At 36.2% G+C, this 24,140-nt stretch overlaps 1 protein-coding gene and 1 long non-coding RNA gene across 2 annotated transcripts in view; one reads left to right on the top strand and one right to left on the bottom strand.

Annotated features, from left to right (window-relative positions):
* LOC121736086 (actin-interacting protein 1) overlaps positions 1-24,140 on the top strand; it is a 111,033-nt gene that overhangs the window by 77,222 nt on the left and 9,671 nt on the right. The window contains exon 11 of the mRNA XM_042127146.1: positions 15,857-16,029. Coding sequence (XP_041983080.1) covers positions 15,857-16,029 — 173 coding nt within the window. The remainder of the gene's footprint in view (positions 1-15,856; positions 16,030-24,140) is intronic.
* Positions 13,791-22,240, bottom strand: LOC121736104. The gene is made up of 3 exons (XR_006036973.1): positions 22,016-22,240; positions 15,610-15,615; positions 13,791-13,802 (listed from the first exon to the last, which is right to left on the bottom strand). It is a non-coding gene; the product is annotated as an uncharacterized LOC121736104 (long non-coding RNA).

Raw genomic sequence — 24,140 nt, 5'->3', positions numbered from 1 at the left:
TCTAGGTGAAGATGGGGTTGGGTTTTGCCACACGACTTTACTTTTATCTTCACCGCAGACAATTCGTAGCGGCACAAATGAAGTAATAAAAATATTTGCGTCAGAGTCACCCTCATTTGTCAATATTTGCTTGAACTGGGCTTGCTGAGATCCATCACAACCCCATTTGCAGTATAACAAAAGCGATTTCCTTTCGACTGCACCAAGTGTCAATAAGACTTCTTCTAAGAAGAGGGATAATCTAGTAACAGTGTGATCCAACAAAGATTGCAGGCTGCTTTCCGCGCAGGTAGACGTAACTCGTATTGACTCTTTTGGTGGATAGCATTGTTCCTTAGCCTTCAATAATAATTCATAACGAGGATAGAATCTTTTGTTTGTTGCTCGAATAATTTCATACTGCCTTCTTGTCAAATCAGCTTCGACGAACATTTTCAATGCTGCTAAAGGAGTGAGGGGCTCTATTTCACTAGACTTCGAATGTCTTCTTTTACAATCACTTGCAGATTCATTAGAATTTGTAATGTCTTTTAACACAGTAGCGGCGTTTCTTTTTCCCTCTGTATGCAAAATTATTCGTGCCGCGTGGACAATTACGTCTTCGTCGTAAGTGGAGCGAAGTTCTTCAGTTTTTCTTCTCTTTGACCTTTCGCTAGACTCACTAAACGATTGGGATGGGCGTCCCGGCCGTTTATGCGTGTCTACTGGAATTTCAAAAGTTCCTTCTAACCAAGAACTATTAGCCGTCAAAATTTTTTCAAGTATTCTGTGAGCCCCAATCCACCTCTTTGTCAATTCACTTTTGAAATGTGAATACTTTTTCTTTATCTCATTTTTATGTTCTTCTGTGTCCCCGTAACTCGCAAGCAAGTAATTTTCTAAATATGCGAATTTTTCATTGATCGATGATAAGTTTTGCTCGTTCATTTTATCGAAAAGGTATTTTCTGGTCAACACTTTCCCTCCCGAGCAGCCGGATGATCCTCCTGCATAAGAAAAAACATTTCAGCCAAAAAAAAAATATTAGCTTTTTTCAATTTTTTTCCAAAATCATTCAACATAAATTATTTCAGAAAGTAGCAAAAAGTAGCAGCTGATTTTTACCAGTTATGTTCCCAAGACTTCAATGTATGTAATAAGTCCAGAAATTCTACTCGGAAAGGGGCGGAAGTACAGTATTTTAACCATTGAAAATTTTAAAATTCAAAAAAAGTCTTGTTAAAAGGTCAGTTTTACAGAACCATTTTATAAGTCAATGGCAATGCATTGTTATCAAAATTGATATTATTTTAATAAAGGCTTACCTGAATTATTGGTATCCATCACTATCACTAGCAAATAAATAACCAAACATAAAATATTCACTTCAAAGATAGAGAGTATTAAAGCGCGTCGAGAACGTTCACGTGCAGCATGTGCGACATTAAAGTTTCGACTGAGAACACAATGCGCCCGCGCGAGCCAGGGTGTGGGTGGGGATGTTTATTGTTCGTCAGGTACCGTAATATTCCAGGTATATATTCATTTTGCCATTATTCTGTTCTTGGAATTTCTACTTTTGGCCGCCTAAATCGTAAAAAACGACCTATGTGCGGCGGTTTCTGTCACCCGTCATCTAGGGTCGAGTTTGACGAAAAGACTTTACCCAGAAGATCGTATTAGTCTTTTGCGTCGTGAGCCAACGAACTATTTCCTACGTGCAGAAATTCCCTTCAATAGTTTTGGCCAGAGACCAGAATGCACGGGTTTCCAGGGGAGGCGGTCTAGTCTCTTAGCAATTCTATTGACGTGCTGTTTCTTTGCCCGAGTGATGTCTTTCTTGAGGGACCTATAGCCAAGGTTGTACTCCATTGTATATGTATGTATTTGTGCTGGTATTTAAATCCCGAGCAGACACTGCATTGGCCCAGGATTGGTAAGCCTCCTGCTTCCGGCGAGAAGCTTTTTTGGAGGATGAACCAAACCAGGGAGGGATGAAATCTGCCGCTTTTGGATACAAGGTTGCTGAACAGAACTCCCGAGTCTTTAAAAAAATGTATTTGAGAATTTTAGCATTGCTTAAATTAATTCAGCCGTACACCACTTACTGATTTGATGAGTTTTCATTCAAAGTTGTTTGTTGGTTCAGAAGTCACTAAAATGATCTTCTGAATCTTCCAATATAAGGGATTTAAAAATGTTGGTATTCCAAACTATAATATTTAACAAGCATAATTTGTGCTATATATTTGAATTTTATGAGTTCATGAGTTGTTTCCGGAATGCGAAGTTACTGAACAATGAACGTTACTCTTGAGCCTTCAACGATAAACACGTGAAAATTTCAGCATTTGGGAACGTAGACGTTTAAGACAACTACGATAAAATATGTCGTTTGACGTAGTATAAAGCTGTGGCTGATAAAAGCTCCACAATCCACATAATATGTGAATCTTTTTGAAACCCATTAAGTAATAAGTACTTAAAAAAAAAAAAAAAAATCAAAATATTTTTTATTCAGAGTAATTTTTTTACAAAAATATTTCTGAACGTCGATACTAAGGTGCCTACCACCGGTTCGGGAACTAACCCGGCGAGAAGAACCGGCGTAAGAAACTCGCACGGGGCCATCTTTTACTAAAAAGATGGAAAATTACAATTTGAACATATATAGTGCACCAAGGCTTTAAATGAATATGTCAATGGGCGCTGCTGGTAAAGAAGAACTGTCAAAAATGACGTTTTTGTATGAAAACAGCGCTAGTTCCCCCTCTCGCTACGTTCATTTAAAGCCTTGTCGAACTGTAACAATATTATGACTTAAATCTATTTACAACAGGAATTATAAAGAGTATTCAAGTAGCCTGTAAGAACCACCCTATTCCCAAGGTGTGTTGTCGTCGATGAAATCATTGATTTTATAATAAGCTTTAGTACACAAACGTTCTTTTACAACTTTTTTAAATTTATTGATAGAGAGATTTTGAACGTTTACTGGGATTCTATTGTACAGGCGTATACATTGGCCTTTAAAAGATTTGCTGACTTTGCTAAGTCTGATTACTGGTATTTCTAATTTGTTCTTATTCCTAGTGTTAAAACAATGATTGTCGCTATTCTTTTTGAAATTATTTAAGTTCTTTCTTACATACAATACATTATCCAAGACGTATTGAGATGCGACGGTCAGAATATTTATTTCCTTAAACTTTTCTCTTAAGGATTCACACGATGACATCTTATAAATAGAACGTATCGCTCGCTTCTGCAGCACGAATATTGCATTAATGTCCGCTGCATTTCCCCATAGAAGGATTCCATAGGACATAATGCTGTGGAAGTAACTAAAGTAAACAAGTCGCGCTGTTTCTACATCAGTTACCTCTCTGATTTTTTTAACAGCATATGCTGCAGAACTGAGCCTATCCGCCAGATTTGCAATATGCGGACTCCACTGTAATTTACTGTCTAAAGTTATACCTAGGAAAACAGTGGTGTCCACTAATTTCATTTTCTCATCATTTAATAGTACATTGGTTTGTACTTGCCTAACATTTGGCAAACTGAATTTTAAACATTTCGTTTTATTAGAATTTAATAGTAAATTATTAGCATTAAACCATTGTACTATTTTTGAGAGAGCACTATTTACCTCGTCGTAATTATATTGTTGTCGCTTCACATTAAAAATTAGTGAAGTATCATCAGCAAAAAGTACTATCTCATGCTTATCTCTAACTAGATAAGGTAGGTCATTTATGTAAATGAGAAAAAGAAAGGGACCTAAAATAGATCCTTGTGGAACACCTAGCTTTATTTTACTACCATTAGACCTTTTAGAATTAACTTCTACTCTTTGCGTTCTATTTGCAAGGTACGAACTTAACAGTTTTAGGGCCGTGTCCCTTATACCATAATGATACAATTTTCTGATTAATGTAGCATGTTCGACACAATCAAATGCTTTGGATAGGTCGCAGAAGATACCGAGTGCATCCCGCGACCCCTCCCAAGCTTCAAATATACTACATAGAAGACTGATGCCTGCATCTGTTGTGGACCTACCTTTAGTAAAGCCAAATTGATTGTTATGTAACAAAAAGTGAGGTGATGGAATCCAAAAGCTCCTTGAGCTCATCGTCGCTCAGAGAAAAGGTGGACTTCACTTTCGACGTCATTGTTTAACGCTTAGTTAACTGATACACAACTTTAAACAAATATTACTCCGTCTGTGTGTACTTATTTATTAATTTTGTATTTATTTAATAATATTTAATAATATATAAAAATTGTGTACTTATTTAATAATAATGGTTACCCATAACTAAAAAGAACGTAATTTGTATAAAATGGCGCCTAACTTTTGCTATTTGTATTTGTTTTTTTAATTAATTTTACTAAAACCGAAAATACCGAAAATCCCGGTTTTTGTAAAATGAATGTAAAAAGTATTGATAAGACCTAAATTTGCCCCGGTATCCCGGTATTTTCGAAATTCGGGATCCCGGTTTGCGACCCCTAGCTAGAACTGACTTTCCGTATATAAGTACCTTTGCGCATAGGAGTGACTCGAAATAAGAAATGTCGTAAGTGCCCGTTTTGTTTATTTTAAAACAAACTCTATTTTAAGTATTGAAGGACTGAAGGTGTGTTTTTGTTTTCAGTCAACTTAACTGTCCAATGAGTCACATATGACTCATGGTGGACTTTTGGAATAAGTTCATTAGTCACAGGTGACTCACATTTATATGAGAATTCGGGATATATTTTTTTTATGAATGAGGCATAAAGAAGTAACAAAAATTATGTGAACGTGTAGCAAAAACCCTAACCTCTAATAAAATGAAAAAAAAATCGCAAAAGTTTGTACATGTACATATCAGAGTACATATTCTAAAGATAAGAAAAGTAAAGCCATGGATTTCTAGGATTAGGCTTAGTATTTGTATAAAATAAGACAAACATTAGAAAAATTAAACGGTTTTATTTTGAAAAATATTATTACTTAAGTATTAAAAAAAATATACGTTGTGCTTTTCATTGTAGCATGCCAAACAAAATGCTTTTTTACAAGCTTTGCACTCTGTGTGCACTTGTTTAGCTTTATGAGCCAACTGCCCTAGAGCTTTTAGATTGGCATAGCAGCCGCTGCATCTTTTTCTAATTAATTTATTGTTTCTGATGTTACGCGGAATTTCTTGAAGACTGTGACTAGAAGTGGAGGTAATAGAAGATCTTGGAGTCAGAGAGAAGGAAGGTCTTGAAGGCACGTTAGATTCCATAGTTGTCGCTGCTGGCCCAAGAAAATGACGAACCAAATTTTCTTGAACTTGTAAAACAGATAATTTTGATCTTGGCGCTAACTCATTATAAATGCACCTAGTATTTACAACGGCCACTTGAAATAAAATGTCCACTGCGATTTTCTTATACCAAGTTAGGCTTTTGCGTAAAGGACTATGAAAGGATGCGAGCTGGTCCGATATATCTATACCTTTTTTTGCGTCATTGTAGTCAATAATGACGTCGGGCTTTATAACTTCACCTCTTTTTGTTGTGACCTTTGACATGCCATCTTCATGACATGTAGAGATCATAAGAACATCACGCTTATCGCACCATTTCAGAACTGTATACTGGGCCTCTATCATGAGCTCTTAAATCCATTCACTTTACGTCCTTATACAGTAAGTATAAGGGCGTAAAGTGAATGGATTTAAGAGCTCATGATAGAGGCCCTGATTGTCTTTTTGCATTGCAATTTGTTCGCCCTTTTTTAGTTTTTTCTGAACAACTTCCTCTGGAAGATTTTTCTTGTTTTTGCGTAGAGTACCACAAAGGTCAGTCTTCCGTTCTTTCAAATATATTGCCAGCGGAACGCTGGTGTAATAATTATCGGCAACTATCAGACGACCGTCATTCAGAAGTGGTTCAGTGAGTTGGATTACAACTGATCCAGGTTTATCCAAGCCTAGTAACTGCTCTGATACACCGGAATAAATTTGATAAGACCAAGTATAACTATTTATAGTACAAGCTTTATAGATCTTCATGCCGTAGCGATCGGTTTTGGCGGGATTGTATGTTCTAATAACCAATTACCATGGATTCATCAACTACTATAATATGGCCAGGTAAATAAAGGGAACGAAAATTAGCTACAACTTTTTGTATCAGTGGATCAATTTTATGCGTTCGTTGCGCTCCAATAACACCAATTTGAACATCAGTAAAGTGCCAGCATCTAAGTATGGTACTAAATCTATTATATGACATATTGATTCTATGAACAAGTGGATTGTAATATAGCACATCTAATTTCCAATAATTTTCAATGGAGGGCTTGGGGTTAAGACTCATGTACATAATTACACCGAAAAAAGTCTTCAGTTCCTCTCTATTAACATCTTTCCACCTTGACATCCTGCTAAATTGTGAATTTCTTACTTGTTTCAATAAATGAGCATAATTATTCGTATGAATCACCATTTCGTGAATTAAATCTTCGGAAACAAAATATTCGTATATTTTTGTCAACGAAACTTGTCCATTGTTAGAAATAGCCCCTATATTTTGCACCCCATGATTTCCTGTAAAGGTTTCCCTACCTATAGGTAGTACATCAGATTTCCATTCCTTCATCGTCATCGCCTGGCTGATAATCATCATCACTGCCACTGCTGAATGGTTCTGCGTCGGAGTCAGAGTTTTCTAACAATCTCAACAATTCTTCGTCACTGAGATTTCTTCCAGCCATTTTAGCAAATATATGAATTTATTTTCAATTGTGAAAATTAGTAAGCGCGAAATTATAAGCTCAAATGACAATGTCAATATTTTTAAGGTAGGTATCAAAATAATCGTGACAGACTAAATGAAACTGCTATCAATCAATTTATTGTCTATAGTCCGTATGTGCATATATGACTCATTGAACGTAGGAAAGAACGTAGTTCCTCCACGCTCATGAATCATATGTGAGTCATAAAATAAAATGAAGGTAATTAATACAAAACATATATATTTTTATTAAAATACTTTGTTTTACAATACATATACATTTTAATTTTAATGCTTATTTTATAAGAAAAAGAAAGAAATAATAAAATAAAATTGCGAAGGGCAGGAGTACCCGAACCGCTCATCTGCATTTTCAAATATTGGTACAACGAGCAGACTAATCAGGTTAGGTGGGGTAGAGAGCTATCCGAGGTGTACAAGCTTGAGTGTGGCTTGAGGCAAGGTGGACTAACTTCGCCCTCCCTATTTAATATCTACATTAACGATCTGTGTAATAAAGTAACGAACGACGCGGTGTACAGTGGAGGTCAAAATTGCACTTTTTAAAGTTTTTTGTCAACCACTGTATACATGCGCCCTGTGGGTGGCATATACGAGGCGGGCGTTTGACGATCTTCGTGTCCAATACAATAACGCTTTCAGGGTGCTGCTGGCGCTCCCGCGATACTGCAGTGCATCTGGCATGTTCGCTGACGCTAGAACTGACGACTTTCCGTCAGTTTTACGCAAGCGTACAGCGTCACTGATATACAGAGTTCGCGAGAGTGACAACAGCATACTGAAGGTGATATGTGGGCAAGCTGACGGCGCGATAGCGGCGCACTGGGAGCACGTCCATGTCCATGTTTCTAGTGCGCCGGTGCCGTGGCGCAAATACGCCAAATAGTGAAATTAAACTTCATTACTTTTTATTATTACTAACATTATTGTTAATTACTAACCGCTATGGGCTGTGATAGTCTGTAATAAACGTATTTTATTTTATTTTTTTTTATTTTTATTTCAAGATTTTTCGTAGATAAAAATGTAGTTCATCTTATCAAAATGAAGCTACTCACAAAAAATGTAGCTTGATAGTAATAAAAAAAAATGTTCTGGGGCTCCCGTACTAATAGATCTCGATACAGCGATTCCGAATATGTAACTAACTCAAAATCGGGGAAAATGTTGGTTACGGCAATTATAATCCAGCCAGTTAGAATCGTAACATCGTGTAGTGCAGACGCGTTCTCGGTTGTATTCCACTGCCGTCATTGAAGTATCAACTTTATACTGCGTGTGTTACGAACCAATTTCCTTTGTACGCCAAATATATAGGCTCGTCAAAGAGTAACAAGAAATCAGAGGCGCAACAACAAGAATGCTCGGATCACCGAATAATAGTGGCAAGTGTGCTTCGAATCCTGACATCAGAAAGTCAGTTGAGGATCATAACGTGACCCTGCGTCCAAAACGAAAGCACACCGACGATCTTGCGGAAACAATTGATGAAGTCACCTTGAAAGTCACAACTATGATGAACGACTGGAAGAACGAGTTGCAAGATAATTTCACTAAGATGAAAATTGAATTTGAATCTGTGCTGAAGGCTGACCTTGACAAACTAACGACATCACTGAGTTCGTCCTTTGCTGAAATTAAAACAGAAATTAATACAGTTCGCCAAGAATACAATGAATTTAAAAAATCCGTCCATTCGCTGGAATTGAAGCATCAGGAGACCTCGAAAAAAATCTCAGATTTGGAAGACTCATTACAATTTTATAGTAATCAGCAGGAGACCACAAATAAGAAAGTCGACGCACTCACAGTTGAAAGAAAGGCTATACAATCGCTGGAAGCTAGGATACAATCTCTGTCTAGTGAAAATCAACTTCTACAAATCGAGCTGAACCAAAACAACCAGAGAGATAGATTACTCAACCTAGAAATCGTAGGTGTTATAGAACAGAAGTCCGAAAACCTTCTCGATATCATCCTAAGCATCGCTCAGCACTCCGGCGTATCACTATTCCCGCAAGATGTCCTGGAAGTTAACCGTGTCACCCCCAGATCCAAGGAGCCAGGCCGCCCGAGGAACATAATCGTGAAGTTGAGGTCTCGCCTGCTAAAGGATAATATGATCTCCGGTGCCCGCAAGTCCCCGCTCACGGCCAAAGATCTCGGCTTGACTGACAATACTTCTAGAATCTACGTCAATGAACACTTGACTTATCTCAATAAACAACTGTTAAAGAAAGCCCGAGATTTTGCGAAACAGCACAGTTTCAAATACGTGTGGACAAAAAACGGAAGGATCTACGTAAGGAAAGAAGACACGAAACCGGCCTTTCAAATCACGCAGGAAAAGGACCTTCTCAAAATCCGATAACGTGTTACGGTATTCTACCAAGTACTTTTTTACTTTCCTATACTTTTTAGTTAACAACTTAAGGCTTAATTTTTCCTTTCATCTCAATAAGCCTTTAACAATAATCTTAAACTACTACATAACATATTTTGTAAAAACAACTCTCAGTATAATGTCTAGTTTCAAAAGCCGTCAGCTCCGCACGCAAGTAGGTTTCAGTATTTATGAAAATAGTACTAAGGCTTTTTTATGAGCTTAGGGAGTTTAGTGTCTTTTTATCTATATTCGCATTACTTTTTTAATATTAATGTTATAAAAAAAATGTCATATAACTTTCGAAACTAGCAAAAAACGGCATTGAAATTTGGAGATAGCGCAATTCGAAACTTACCGACGGAGTTATCGGTTTCTGGAACTCAATCATATTGGAGATGGCGGTGATTGATATAAATATAAAAAATATACAGAGTGTTCTATTTGTTGAGTGTATTATCTATCGAATAAAAGTTATTTTCTAAATAAAGAACAGTTTATTTGTTAGCAAAATATGTAATTAAAGACTGCATGACATGTCTCACGTAAACAAAACAATTTCAATGCTAAATGAAATTTTCATTTTCCTCGACGGGCTCACACTCGAGATCGTGTACGTCTGCCTCAACATCGCCGCTATTACGGTTAAAAATGTCCACATAAAATTTAAGATCTTCCAATTCCTTCCATGCTGATCCATAATGTTTGGCCAACAGTTTTGTAACATCATTAACTTTCTCCTTTTTCAAAATATTTCCATATGGGACAGGTATTGGGTCTATATTGGAAATGGTTTTTGATTTTTTAGTTATAATTTTTCGCTCATTTAATTCTGTTCTATAATTCTCTTCTCCTTGCACGAATACATTGGTTTGACCACGAGTGATAAAAAATCTCTTTGATAAATTAAATTTAAAATGCCATGTTCCTGGAGGCTTAAGGATATTGGTACATTGTGTTTTAAAATCATATATGGGCACATCTTGACTTAAATGATATGGCGTTCCATGAGTTTTTAAAATATTAAGGTATTGTTTCGGGTTAGTAATGACTTCAACTCTACGTAACTCTTTTTCGATTTTGGAAAAAACTCTATCTGGAGGTAAAAAGGAGTGCCCAACTACGGGGAAAATAATCTCGACTTTTTTGACGTGTCGAGGAGCATGAGTAAATAGCCATTTGCTACACATGGCAATCATTGTACTGTTCTTATTTTGCCCTCCACAACCATCTGCAAACAATCGAATTGTATCGATATTTTGCTGAATATCAATCGATTTCAATGCGTGAAATACGGCACTCGCTATTTCATTCGATCCTTTGGGACTTTCTGACTCATTCCAGTAATACATGAAAACATTTCCCTTTAATAATTGATTTTTTGAGGTACCAACAACAACCGTAAAATTATAAAAATTTATTTGTCGGCTAAAACAAGCGGATTGGTCTGGTAATTTAGGCAGCATCATGTTCTTTTGACAGTCAAATGAAATTGTTGTCACGTTGTCCTCTGCTGTTTTTAACATATTATAAAAGGCTTTCGCTCTCAAAGAGTGAATTCTTTTCTGCGTTATTAACTCTTGTTTTTGCATAGGATCTTTAGAAGTTTTTATCCTTTCATTTAACTCAGTACAACGAGAGCATACGTCAGTTCGAGGTGATCCAAACCCAATATTGTATTTTGTGTTAAATATGTTTCGGAAATATGACTGCTTCACTTTTTTTGTCTCTTCTGCACTTTCATTATAAATCCGCCATAACTTTTTTATGTTGAGTTCACTCGACAGGTAAATACGACTAGAAGATTTTCCTCTACAATAATGAGACTCAGAGCCCTTAAGTGATTCGATGAATGAGCAAATAGCAAGACACTTTTCTGCATTTGCTTGAGATCTTCGGTCTCCTCCTCTGTTTTCTTTAGCAGGAGCTCCAGATGATTTAAATGACCTTTTTAAAACTCCGGATACTCTGTCTTTCTTAATGCCTAATATAGACAGAAATGCTGCTTTACAAACACGCACTTGACCTCCACTCGTTGGTTTTGGTAGTATGTACTCCACGCTCATCTTTTTTGGTACACGTGACGAATTCTTAGGCCGATGTCGGTTGACGTTTTTGTGGATGCAATGTTGCAAAATAAAATTATCTTGGTAGATTTTTTTCTTTTGGGCATAAAATACTGCGTGAATTTTTCCTAAGTCTGCCATTGTAAATTTACCACATTTAAGTGATTTTGTATTATGTCTGCACGTCGGTGGTGTAGGTAAATCAGTAGGCGTATACCTGGAATAAAATATGTATTAATTATGTATATGGCAGTAAGGTTCAATGGTTTCTGCCTACCCATTTGGCAAGAATAAAATGTTGTTGTTGTCGAACCGCTATAGCTAGATTTCTGAAATTTTCACAGATTGTGTATATCTCTTGCCGCTTTAATAAGTATTTTAGTAAGCATTTTTAACTTAAATTTTACATAATTTATATTTAAAAATCGTTTTATAATTTATTTTACAATTGAACCCTTATTATTGTTATTTTTATTATTTTATTATTGTTATTTAAACTTAATGAATTGTATATTTTTTGTTATTTTAAAATCTGTATTTTTATCGATATGTTTATTTTTATTTCAAATTGTGTTTACTGTTTACTTTATGATGTTAATTGCATGTTGTGACCAATTGTAATTAGTTATTGCATGTAGCTAGTATTTTTAAATGTCCAAACCTATTGTTGTAATTAATGCAAAACTGTTTTTGGTCCTAAATAAATAAATTATTAATAAAATAAAAATAATATATTAATATTTATATATTTTTTTTTATATAATTGTGTTTTTGTATGGAAGCAGGGCTTCCATACAAAAACACAATTTTTTGCCTATGTTTGGTCTATTACGGTACGGAACCCTTCGTGCGTGAGTCCGACTCGCACTTGGCCGATTTAACTCAATAATTATTTAGGTTCAGTCTCTTTGTGGAGGCACATTCTACTAATTTATTAATTTTTCATTATTAGACTTTTCAAGAATGGTTGCCTGAAAAGGCATCGATACAGCAGTAACAGCAGTCAGCACCCAACATGTTCAAAATTTTTATTAAAAAATCTTTTTCATTCATTGAGCGATCCGCCGTAGTTTCATTCGGGATAAAAAAAACATGCCATAATCATATAACATTAGAAACAAAAAACAACCTGTATATTATTCCAACTGTCATCTCAAACGATTAGCCATACAAATCGTGGTACTTTCTCTTACCTTTTCTCACGCTTTTTGGTCGTTTCCCATAATTCTGGTTGCTTTTTCCTTTTTCTGCCTTTATTAGGTTCAGCTTTTTCCACATTTTTTACTAAATCACACATTATTTTCGCCAAAATCAAAATAAAATTACACTACTAAACACACGCAAGACGCTCCTCCGCCATAATGATTTGTATTAAAAAAGCAGCTCACTGACTGGTCGACAGGAGGTGGCGGGGTCTGAAACTAACTCGGAATTGGAGCTGGCGGATTTTGAAATTCACCGTTTAATTTAGGCAGCTTTTTGTATTGGATTTGGCGAGGTATGGATCTGAGTACTTAGAGACAAGTAAACTACTTTTTTTTTCTTTTAAACCACATTCAAATGTCAAAAAACTTTAAAAAATGGAGTTGGCGGTTTCTGGAACTAGACGCCTCAATATGGTCAATAATTTTTCGCATTTGCGAGTCTATTCTTACTTACTCTTTGACTCGATGCAAAAAAATATGCATTGCAAATGACTTGCACCTTTACAAGATTAACGATACGCTAACAAGGTGCGCGCTTTTTCTCTGGATTGACTTAGCGCATTATATGAAAAACAGTCGTTTTGTTTCTTTAATCAAATTATACCTTACTCAATATGTAATTTCTAAACTAATTAATAATAACCCACAACATGTTGCAACGTTTAAATTTTATAGTCTTGCGTATAACTCACTCAAAAACATAATTTTAACATACAGAATTTTTATACGCTCTGTTCACACATTATTAAATTACTTCTACAAGAAACCAAACACTGGTATATTCTACTTAAAATGTTTAAGTCCAAAGAGTGCACCCGTAATGAGCGCATGTACTTTAACAGCGGGCGGTCTTGTTTACCAGTTTCTATGCGATAGTCGATCGGTTCAAAAATTTTCGTACTACCGACATTTCGTCGTCACATTAAATCATTATATTATATCGATCGGGACTTTTACTCGCACGAAATACTTAATCCTACTGACTAACTTTAGGCATTTTAATATTATTAAACCTTACATTGGTTTGTGGAAGTGGCGGTCTCCAGCATTAATATATAATATAACACATCTATGTTTTTTAGCTTCTTTTTTATTTTTTATTATTTAAATTACTTGTCGTACATTGTAGCTATAAAGAGGCGATACAATGCAGTAAGCGAGGAGCGAACGGATAATAATAAACTTATATTTAAATGGGTGCCAACTTCCTAAACATTTATTATCAAAATGTACGCGGGCTTAGAACTAAGTGCGCGGACCTAAGGCTCAATATTCTCTGCCACGACTACGACATTATCGTTCTGACGGAGAGCTGGCTGCACAACGACATATTCGACGCGGAGCTGTGCGGCAGTGATATGCTCCCATCTCTATTTTGGGTACGCTGCTCTAAATCTCTAGCTACTCCATTGACCATCTTGATAAATCGATCGCTGCGTGATGGTGTGTTCCCACAGAAATGGAAGGTAGCCCATATCGTTCCAATACATAAAAAAGGTTCTCGTATGGACGTTAAAAATTACAGGGGCATCTCTATTTTAAACACGGCTGCTAAAGTAATGGAGAAAGTAGTACTTAATTTTATTTATCCGACACTTCACCGATCGATCCCCTACCAACAGCACGGTTTCCTTAGGCATCGCTCGACGACTACTAATCTAGCCTGTTTCACTTCCTTTATTTTAGAGAATATGGAACGCGGTGGACAAATAGATGTTATCTACACAGACTTCGAAAAAGCGTTCGACCGGGTAGACCACCTTATTCTTCTAAAAAAGCTCCAGGAGCTAGGTATCCACGGGGATTTGCTTCGGTGGATGGAATCTTACCTATCGAATCGATCCCAGGCTGTCGTAATGGGCGGTTATCGCTCAGACTATATCGAGATGCCCACTGGAGTTCCACAGGGCTCACACCTGGGACCATTGCTGTACAACGCCTATTTGTACGATATTGGTTCGTGCCTCCAACATATTTTGTACTATCTCATGTATGCGGATGACAAAAAAATCTTTTGCAAGATTAATTCGATCCAGGACTGTTTACAGCTCCAAGCAGGCCTTGACAGCTTGTTCAATTATTATACTCGCAATAATATCACTGTCAATTCTACTAAATACGAATGTATTACATTCACTCGGAAACCAAAGCCCATAACCCATAATTATTACATGAATGGTGTATTAATTCAAAGAAAACGTATCGTTAAGGACCTCGGTGTATATCTGGACGGTAAAATGACTTTTTCGGACCATGTTGAAAACGTAATTTGTAAAGCTTACAAGAATATGGGCTTTGTTTTTCGGACGTCTAAGTCATTCTTAAGCATCTCATCACTCAAAATCGTTTATTCCGCATACGTGAGGAGCGTTTTGGAGTACAATAGTCCGATATGGTCCCCTCATTACATCATATATAAAAGTCGCCTGGAACGCATTCAGAAAAAATTTACAACTTACCTGACTTACCGCTGTGGTAAAAGATTTGATTCCTACGCCGAGAGCTGCGCTGAGTTTGATCTCTTGCCCCTGGAGCAGAGACGTACTGTTTTTGACTTATGTTTACTGTACGACATCGCTAATAGTAAAATAGATTGCCCTGATCTCGTGTCACAACTTACCTTCCGCACGCCAAAATTCCGCACTAGAAACACCCCCCTACTGCACATACCTGCATCAAACACTAGTTATGGACAGAACTCTGTTATATCACGTATAAGTCGCTCATACACAAAAAAAATTAATTCTGTAGACCTATTTGCTTACAATACTAAAACGAAATTCAAGAGTGAAGTTATAAAAATATTAAAAAATGATACTTAATTAAAGAAAAAAAAAAGAGGAATGAATTTGCATAAACATGTTGTATGTACAAACCTTACATGCGGTACCCTAATGGTATTTTTCACTGATCCCAAGACTTCGTGTCGTAGGGCTAGGGTGCCGCACATGCACACACACATACACACTTACTTGCACACAAACACACACACACATACATTATATTAATATAATTAATTAGCTAAGACAAAAATATTTTACATTTTATTAAAACCACAATACTGGGAGTTGACTAGCTTATTAAATAGTAACCATGTCAAGACCTTATTGTGTTGATAATAACGATGACGGTCTTCTAATTTTAATGAAATAGTTTTTATTATAATGTTAAATACATAGCACTACAATTTGACAAACAATGTAATACCTGTTACTGGCCATACTAATTGTTACATGTTTAGTGTTAAGCTCCAAATTGTAATACGCTGTTGGTATTCAATAAAGAAAATAAAATAAAATAATACGCGTGGCCGTAGACCTCACCCTAAATCTGGTCACACATTTTGTAAAATGACGAAAGTGTGTCTGTCGCTGGCTTTTAGATTATTCGTGTCATATTATAAGAAGAAAAGTCTTTTCCAGGTCTGGACAACAAGGTGCACGTGTACGTGCTGGCGGGCGCGTCGCTGTCGCCACTGCGGGAGTTGGAGCACCTGGGCGGCGTGACGGCGGCCCGCTACAGCCCCGCCGGCACGCACCTCGTCGCCGGCGACACGCACCGCAAGATCATCGTCTACACCACCGACGAGTACAAGGTACGCACATTTTCCTGTAATGCGTTTTATCACTCATCGTCCACGCGTAGATCTGCCGGGTGATCCACGGTTCCTGTTCGACATGGATTCGGAAACTTTACCGTGCAGTCATTGGTCAATGCCTAGCGCGGCGAGCGTTTATTGGATGACGCGCGATGAGGTTTCCGAATTCGAGTCGAATTCACATTGTAAATCAGGGCCCGGCTCCTCATGCAAGTCTCAAGCCGTCATCATTTTACAGATATTTTCTGTCATGCGGGCAACACGCTCGCTGCCAGGAGCTTGTTTCCACCCACGTGCGGACCAGATCCGCGCGCAAGCGATAATATTATTATAACAGGACTGCAACCCTTACATAAAAATAACTAGCGGAATGTTTTGTTCAAATCTCGAAAACGATTGAGCCGGTGTTTCGCTTTTTAAACGATAAAAAAGTAGTTTCTTTTTATTTATTAATAGGTACAGTTTGAGTCCGTCTATGGGCTATTTGCCCATATCCTTTTTTTGTCCTCTTTATATAATATAGGCTTTCGCACCAAGGGTAATTTTAATACAATATTATTAATTTTATTATTGTGAATGTAGTCCATCTCCATCCATCCATCCAAAAAAGAAGGTTAATTTGAGCCGTATGTCGGCGTTTTTTTTAAACGTACTTTTGAAAATTATATAAGATGTTATTTTTTAAATATTTCTGCAAATTCTTGGCTTATTTCTTTTACATTATAAGCCATATTTTGAACTGTTGCCGAAGAATAAACTGTTCCAGAAGGAAAACTGAATAGGCATCATGACAATTTTTTTTTCTTATCGGTAATTAAAGGACACTTAAAAAATAGAAACATCGTTGAAAGAATGACTCTGATAGCTTAAAAATTCACCAAGATATGACAATTCAAATATCCCATAAAAAAGACCTGCCCGAAACGCTCCATACAAAGTGCTACGAAAGTATGACGTCAGTCTTTCGTAGTTTGTACGCATCGGGAGACAACTTTGTTCGATATACCTGATATATACCTGATATTAAATATTGCGTTTATGAAAGTGGTTTCATAACAAAAGTTGCTTTTAATTGCATAAGTTATCGAATTGTATACAAATATTAAGAAATTTAATTTAAAAAAACCCCTTTTGAAAAAACTGTATTCTAACTAATTTTGAACATATTTAGCACATACAATAATTATAGCTGATTTATTATTTATGGAATTGCAATAAATACCTTGGTGATGTATTTCATAATCCCGTAATTTCTCCTCGAATATTTGTTGAAATTTTGATTCACTCGTATGTGCCTTCATAATTTTTGTCTCTTTAATAACACTTGTAACTTTTATTAACTACTTTCTTTCCGAAAAACAACCACAAACAATACAACAAACACCTGCTAGTTAATGCCATATTGTAAATAAAACGCACCTAGCGCCGCAGCGGTGCGCGCTGAACTACTTCAATTAGACAACGGTGAATCAGGTGTAGTGTTGAACGTTTTGAGCGACTAAAATATTCAATCTAAAAGCTAGACGTGTGATTGAATGGCGTTGTTCAGTCAAAGGGCTAGCTGTTTGATTGAACGGCTATTTAAATCAGTCGGCTCCAACATATAATATAATGTATAATATTTGCCTATTCATATTGTTTTGTCCCACGTAATTGCTATTTATCGTAATCTTATTATCTCAATTATTCGCTTATGTCGTGAATGTAAACGAATAAAATGTATCAATTAATTGTTTCTTAAGCAAGTTGCAAATACACTCAATACATGGCGCTGTGTTTTGTTTTTCAGAATCTAATTTTATTTTCAATTTAGATAATTCGATTTTACTCAGTTGCAATGCCGGCGACTTGAGCATTCAGTATCTCTGCAACCTCCTGCCATTTTCGTTTAGAGTACTCCTTCGCTTGTAAGGATCGGTTACAGGAAACAGCGATATCTCTATGAGAATTTAGGTATCCATTATCAAGAAAACACCTAAAGGTCCTCTAAACATTTATTTAGATTATTATTGCACGAATCTCTACATAGCTCTTTTCAATATTTTCTCAATAGACAACTACTTCAAATATGACAAATACTACGTTCGACATTCCGCCCACCATGAATGTATCTAGTATATTCATAACTCCTAAACCGCCCACCATGATACCTGCACAGTGTAGACTATACTGGTACGTACATTACAATAACAATAAAATCGTTACAAAAAGCTACCTAATATATCTCGGTAGCAAACAAAACTGAGACCCTTCTACATAGTACAATAATTGATATAAATTAAAACCTTAAGTGTATGAAACTTAACATTACTTATTGAACAACACAAAAATCCCGAACAATTATAATAATATTATACTAAAAATTAACAATTCAAAATTCGTATCAAAAGTACCTTCTACCTTCCCGAGCATATTGTTGTGTGTACTTAGTTTTGGCTGGTACTCTACCCGACACAACCCAACCAAGTTTTGTATTCTGAGCGGTCAAATTGCCAGACGAATCACGAGTGATGCCATTGTGCAAAATAAGGCCATACACATCGGCACCTAATACTAAATCTACATTAGTCTGTTTATCATAGTTGGGATTAGCTAAATCTAAAAATAATGAATCTGGCCAGCAACTCTTTTTAATTCTGTCAGTAGAGTTTGAGGATTGGGTTGAGGGTAAACTATTCAGAACACAGGCTTGGATTTTACTGCTCGTGTGCATCGCGACAAAAGGCAGTGGAATGGTCTAAGCAAGCCCCTACAGGGGACTCTGTTTGGCCTGGGGGGCGAGTAAACGCCCCCACTGAGAGGAGTCTGCAACAAGCAGACGTCCACTGACGGTGATGTGGTGTGGACGGTGGTCTGTACAGTTCCCACGTCACCGTTAAAAGTGGTGGAGAGGAGCACCGCAGAGTTTTAGTGGGTAGGGCCGCGGCACTCACCATCTTCGCCGCGGCGAGCCCCACATATCCGCAGTGGGAGTCCCCATCCCCTGCGTCGAATGCGTCACAGCATTTCTCTGCGAAAAAAAAAAAAAGGCTTGGATTTTACAACAAAATTCTCTAGCAGTGGACTGTATCGTTAGCTCGACCATGTGTTCGACTGACAACGTCTGTTCTTCTCCCCCCACTCCTGACAGGACTCTTTTTACAGGAATCTTGCGAAGTCCTAACAACTGGACAGCCTTTTCGGAAATAAGTGAGGCTTGCGATCCTTGGTCAAGTAATGTTCCAAGAGATGCACAAGCTTTCTTCGTCTCTACTCTTACTAACGCAGTAGGCAATATTACTTCTCCATCGTCTACGGGTGCGACAGAGTTCGAAAAGCTGTTAATATTCTTGCTACCGATCGATGGTTTTCCATTATTTATGTTCTTACTATAATAATAATAATTACGGTTTCGAATTTTAGAACTTGGCAAACTATTTTCCGCATGTAGCAACGTGTGATGTCGTTGATTACTCCTCTGACAGGCATTGTGACGCCTACATCTTTTAGCCTTATGATAGGCACCAAAACAATTATAACAAAATTTCTTACTCCGTATAAAATCAACCCTATCAATATGTTCTTGATTAAAAAACTCAGGGCATTGATCTAGGACATGACTTCCTCCACAGTATGGACATTTCTTATTGGCAGTTACAGTAATATATTTTGTTGCAAAAACGTTTAATTTAATTATTATAGTAAACAATTTAACGCTGTTATATGTAATTTATTGATTTATTTTCAGATATAATAGAAAACTTTTCAAATTCACTATATTCTCTAGTGAAAAGTGGTAAACGAAGATTGTTTTCATATACTATAAAAGCTCATGGTACGTATCAAAGTAATGTTATTGTAATCTTACTATAAAGTATTCTGGAAACATGATAGTTTTATAAAAGGATAGGCCTCCAGGTTGGGGTTATGCATGTTCCTATTTATTATATTTATAAACGCTTCAGAATATGGACTGTCAAGTTATAGTTCTCGGAAAGCATTTATGGGAGTTGCAGCGATCCTAAAATAGGTCAAATACGTATTCCTATAATGTGTCCTTAAGTCTCTTTTAAAGCGACCGTCTCAATCACCCGTCGAACCATTGTAATGAGTCTAGGCGTGTTGGCATTCTCCGTGGTAAATTGAGTTTTATGTCGCCTTTTAGTTTTCGGCATATGTGGTTCGAAGTTTCTTCTAAGTCAAGAAAAGCGTCACGGAATCCTCTATCAAGGATAAATGCGTCTCTTGCGTTTAAAAACCACAATAGGTGCTTCTTCTAATGTACCACGGTGATTATTCATCGATATTCTTCATTGTTGTAGCGTCTGACATTGAAGCCGCATATCGTCTTCCTGGCTAAGTGTCGTAACTGAAAAGTATTACTATTGCAGGGCAATTGTTTTTCGGTTGAGTGGTATGTATTTTGCCTTATGGATTTCTTATTTTTAGGTTTATCATCAAACTATTGACTGATTTCAGATCCTTTCGGCTATCTTTATGTTTTAATATGAATCGCAAAGGCTTTAAAAACTTTGGTAATTAGTTAAGCTCGAACAAAACAGATACGTCACTTTGTGAGAACTTTGTTTTACATTTCTGTGTGAGCAGTCAGTTACAACGACAATTCTATAGGTGTTATCAAATTAATCTAAGTACATTCCATGTGAAATTATATATTTTTAACTTAGAAACATAATTATTTATCACAATAAAATGAACAGTTTTAATAAAATCAATGAACTTTAGCAAGTCTTGTTTAATATAATTATAGTCAGAATATCCAAGTATATTCACTTCATAGGGCTTGCTTCTTCTAGCCAATTTTGAATATTGGATGGAGCTGGCTTGGTACGATAATGTCACCACTTTTCTTAAGAGCGTATCCTATAATAATAACAGCTCCCACACCGATTTCGGTGACGGTGGCCGGTTTAAGGCCAGCTACGCAGAAGTAATTGTATAGTTCCCAAGTGTGTGCGCAGTACACAAGAGTTCCTTTACTCTCATAACTTAATGGAACGGAAGACCGACACGACCGGCGAGAGATCAGGCGCAGGACCGACTTTTTACATGGCCATCCGACGCATGGATCATCTTACTTGTCAGACAATCAGTTGATCAGCCTTTATTGTCCTAACCAAAACTTGGAAATAACATTTTTCCAACGCGGGAATCGAACCCACGACCTCCGAGTCAAGAGCCGCGCTCTATACCACTGGACCACGGAGGCGTATCCAATAGTGCAGCTATGCACGGAATCCCCCTCACTTTGCCCGTGATTAAGTACCGAAAATCGTAAAATTATTTCCTGTATATCTTGAGCATTATTGACAGTGTATAAGAGGGTTGAAGCCACAATGGAGATTTTATTCTGACCACTGCACCCATCAGCAAGCCTGTTTTTTGAGGAAATCATACAACCGTATGTACATACTACAGTTAGCATTACTTTTTTCTCATACTTTGACAGGTAAGCGTTTTACAATAATGTGATATCTCTTTAACGGTAGAAGATACCGATACGATTGTAAGAGAAACTTATGCAAAAAGAAGCTACGATTTCGAAGGTAGTATCAGTGTAGTTACGACAGTTTGTTAGATACTGCACTTAGCCAGGAGGATGACGATATGTCCAAGTAAGGAAGAAGAAAGAAACAAAGAAAGAAAAAATATATTGCTACATAATTTAGTGATTTCAATTATGTAGTCGTTAGCAAATACCATTAGAAAAGGTTTGATCAAGTTTTTGTATTTGTTCAAGCTGTAACTCTGCATTTGAAACAAGAAGTTATTACTCGTTTGTAAATATGTATAAATAATAAATATGTTCTATTACTCAACAATCGCCGTTGCATTCGAGCCAAAAATGTGATTTGGTATGAGTCTATTTCTTCTCTCGAACTCTTCTTGTGTTACGTGATTAAACTCCACACGCACACACACACACACAGATAACAAATCTGGTTCCAAGCATTCCTTTGTCATATGAAATTTTCGTCATAACTTACCTCTTCCTGTCTGTACGCTGGAGTTTATATCTGTACTGCATTCAATGTTATATTTAGAAACATAATAATTCTAAAGCATTTGAGCAAATGTGGTGTGTCATAAATTGATGCAATTTCTTTATTTTCTATATTTATATATGGATGCTCCATAGATGACCCCAAGATGGAAAGTACTCTCCTGTTGACACCATCCATGTCACATACTGTAGCTGAAATATTTATACCAGTAGTACCTGAAATACATAATGTAAATTAATATTATGCCATACATAACACAATAATGTAACAACTGGAAAAATATAAAGTGAAACAATCATAATTATAATTATTGATAGTAGGTGTGATAAATTATTATAATCAATACATTACTAATATACTTATAAACTTTAGTTACATCTGTAATAATTATAACAGCTAATCTATCTGCTGTAGCAAAACCACTTGAAAAAAAATAGGCTAGAGGCTGCTTTATCTTTTTTATTATTCCTGCTATCATGAAAACAAGGGCATAGCTAGCAATTAGCCTTGATCTCCCCTCTTCACACCGTGGACTTGAAAACCCTCTATCAAGTCCGTTTTGAAGTCATAATTTAAATCAAATCATACTTTAATTTAAAAAAATCGTTGAAAACAATGAGAAAATAAATAAAAACAAATGAACATGACACTTTTTATTGCGTACCTATGGACATGTCACCTTTTGATTTAAAGATGTACTGGGCATGCCACCTTTTTACCTGGATAATGGACATGTTACCTTTCGGTGGCCGTGACTTAGGTGATGATAAAATAAACAGCACAATTTATAATAATAGGTACTTTAATCATAAAAATATTTATTGTGATATAAAATTAATATATATTTTACAATAAAATTAAAAATAAAGCCCTATGTCTGGTTTAAACAGTCACACTGACAATCATTTTCTGCGCTTTCCTCAACTTCAACCTCACCATTATCACTACTATCCCTAAAAATCAGATCCCTATACAACTTGAATTCATTGTTCTCCTACCAATCTAACCCGAATTGTTTCTCCATAAGCTTGATCACATCATTTATTTTCTCAACAGATAAAGACTTGTTCAATGGTACGGTCTTCAAAGTATTCAAACGTGTTCGGTGTTGCTTGACCCCTCCTGGTTGAGACACTGTATGATGGAGTTTATGTAGCACAAATTATCTCAAATTTAGTTATTTATCTTCCACATACAAATCATTATGTACTGAAACATTTGCCTTAATATTCTTATTTAAGTCATGACTCATGATATACCGGGTAAATGTATTGGAGAAATTCTATCGAATCCTTTTTCTTTTCCACACTAATTTAATTTCCCCATTGGATACAAAAGTTCAAGCTTCAAATTAGCTGTATTTACATAATTTCTTTTCTCTATGTTTACATTTTCAAATTATACCTTGGGATATTAATTGTCCAGCTGTTGGGTTTATGTTAGCACCACAGTAAGTAAAGTAAAGGATCTTTTTGCAACCTAGTACCTACGTGTGGCAAGACTTTTTATGTCTTTATGTTTTTAATAAGGTTGTTCGAAACCAGTTCAACTGCACTTAGATTCCATACCCAACCTTCCTTTGAAGGTGGTGCACGACTGCATCCAACATACTTAGTTTCAAAAAATATTTTCGTTTTACACATAAAATTTAAATGAGGTGTTTTTTAAATTCGAAATATTTTTCCTCGTCGCAAATCACTAGGGTCCGTGTCGAGAGTGTCAAAGGTTTTATCCATATTTTCCAGGACGTTGGCTCATGGCTGTGACAGTATTCTCAGTAGACAACGAACCTGAAAAGTAACTAATTTAGTAAATTAAAAGTTTACTTTGCTTTTCTTATTTTGCATAAAATCCAGGAAAGGTTAGACTTTTCGCATTTTATGTTTTTGCATACATTTCCTTAATAAAATATGTAACTATATATGAGGCGTCTAGTTTCAAAAGCCGTCAGCTCCGCACGCAAGTAGGTTTCAGTATTTATGAAAATAGTACTAAGGCTTTTTTATGAGCTTAGGGAGTTTAGTGTCTTTTTATCTATATTCGCATTACTTTTTTAATATTAATGTTATAAAAAAAATGTCATATAACTTTCGAAACTAGCAA

The sequence above is a fragment of the Aricia agestis genome, chromosome 18 (assembly GCF_905147365.1).
Source record: "Aricia agestis chromosome 18, ilAriAges1.1, whole genome shotgun sequence".
In the NCBI taxonomy this organism is placed as follows: Eukaryota; Metazoa; Arthropoda; class Insecta; order Lepidoptera; family Lycaenidae; genus Aricia; species Aricia agestis.
This window is presented reverse-complemented; position numbering and strand designations above follow the sequence as displayed.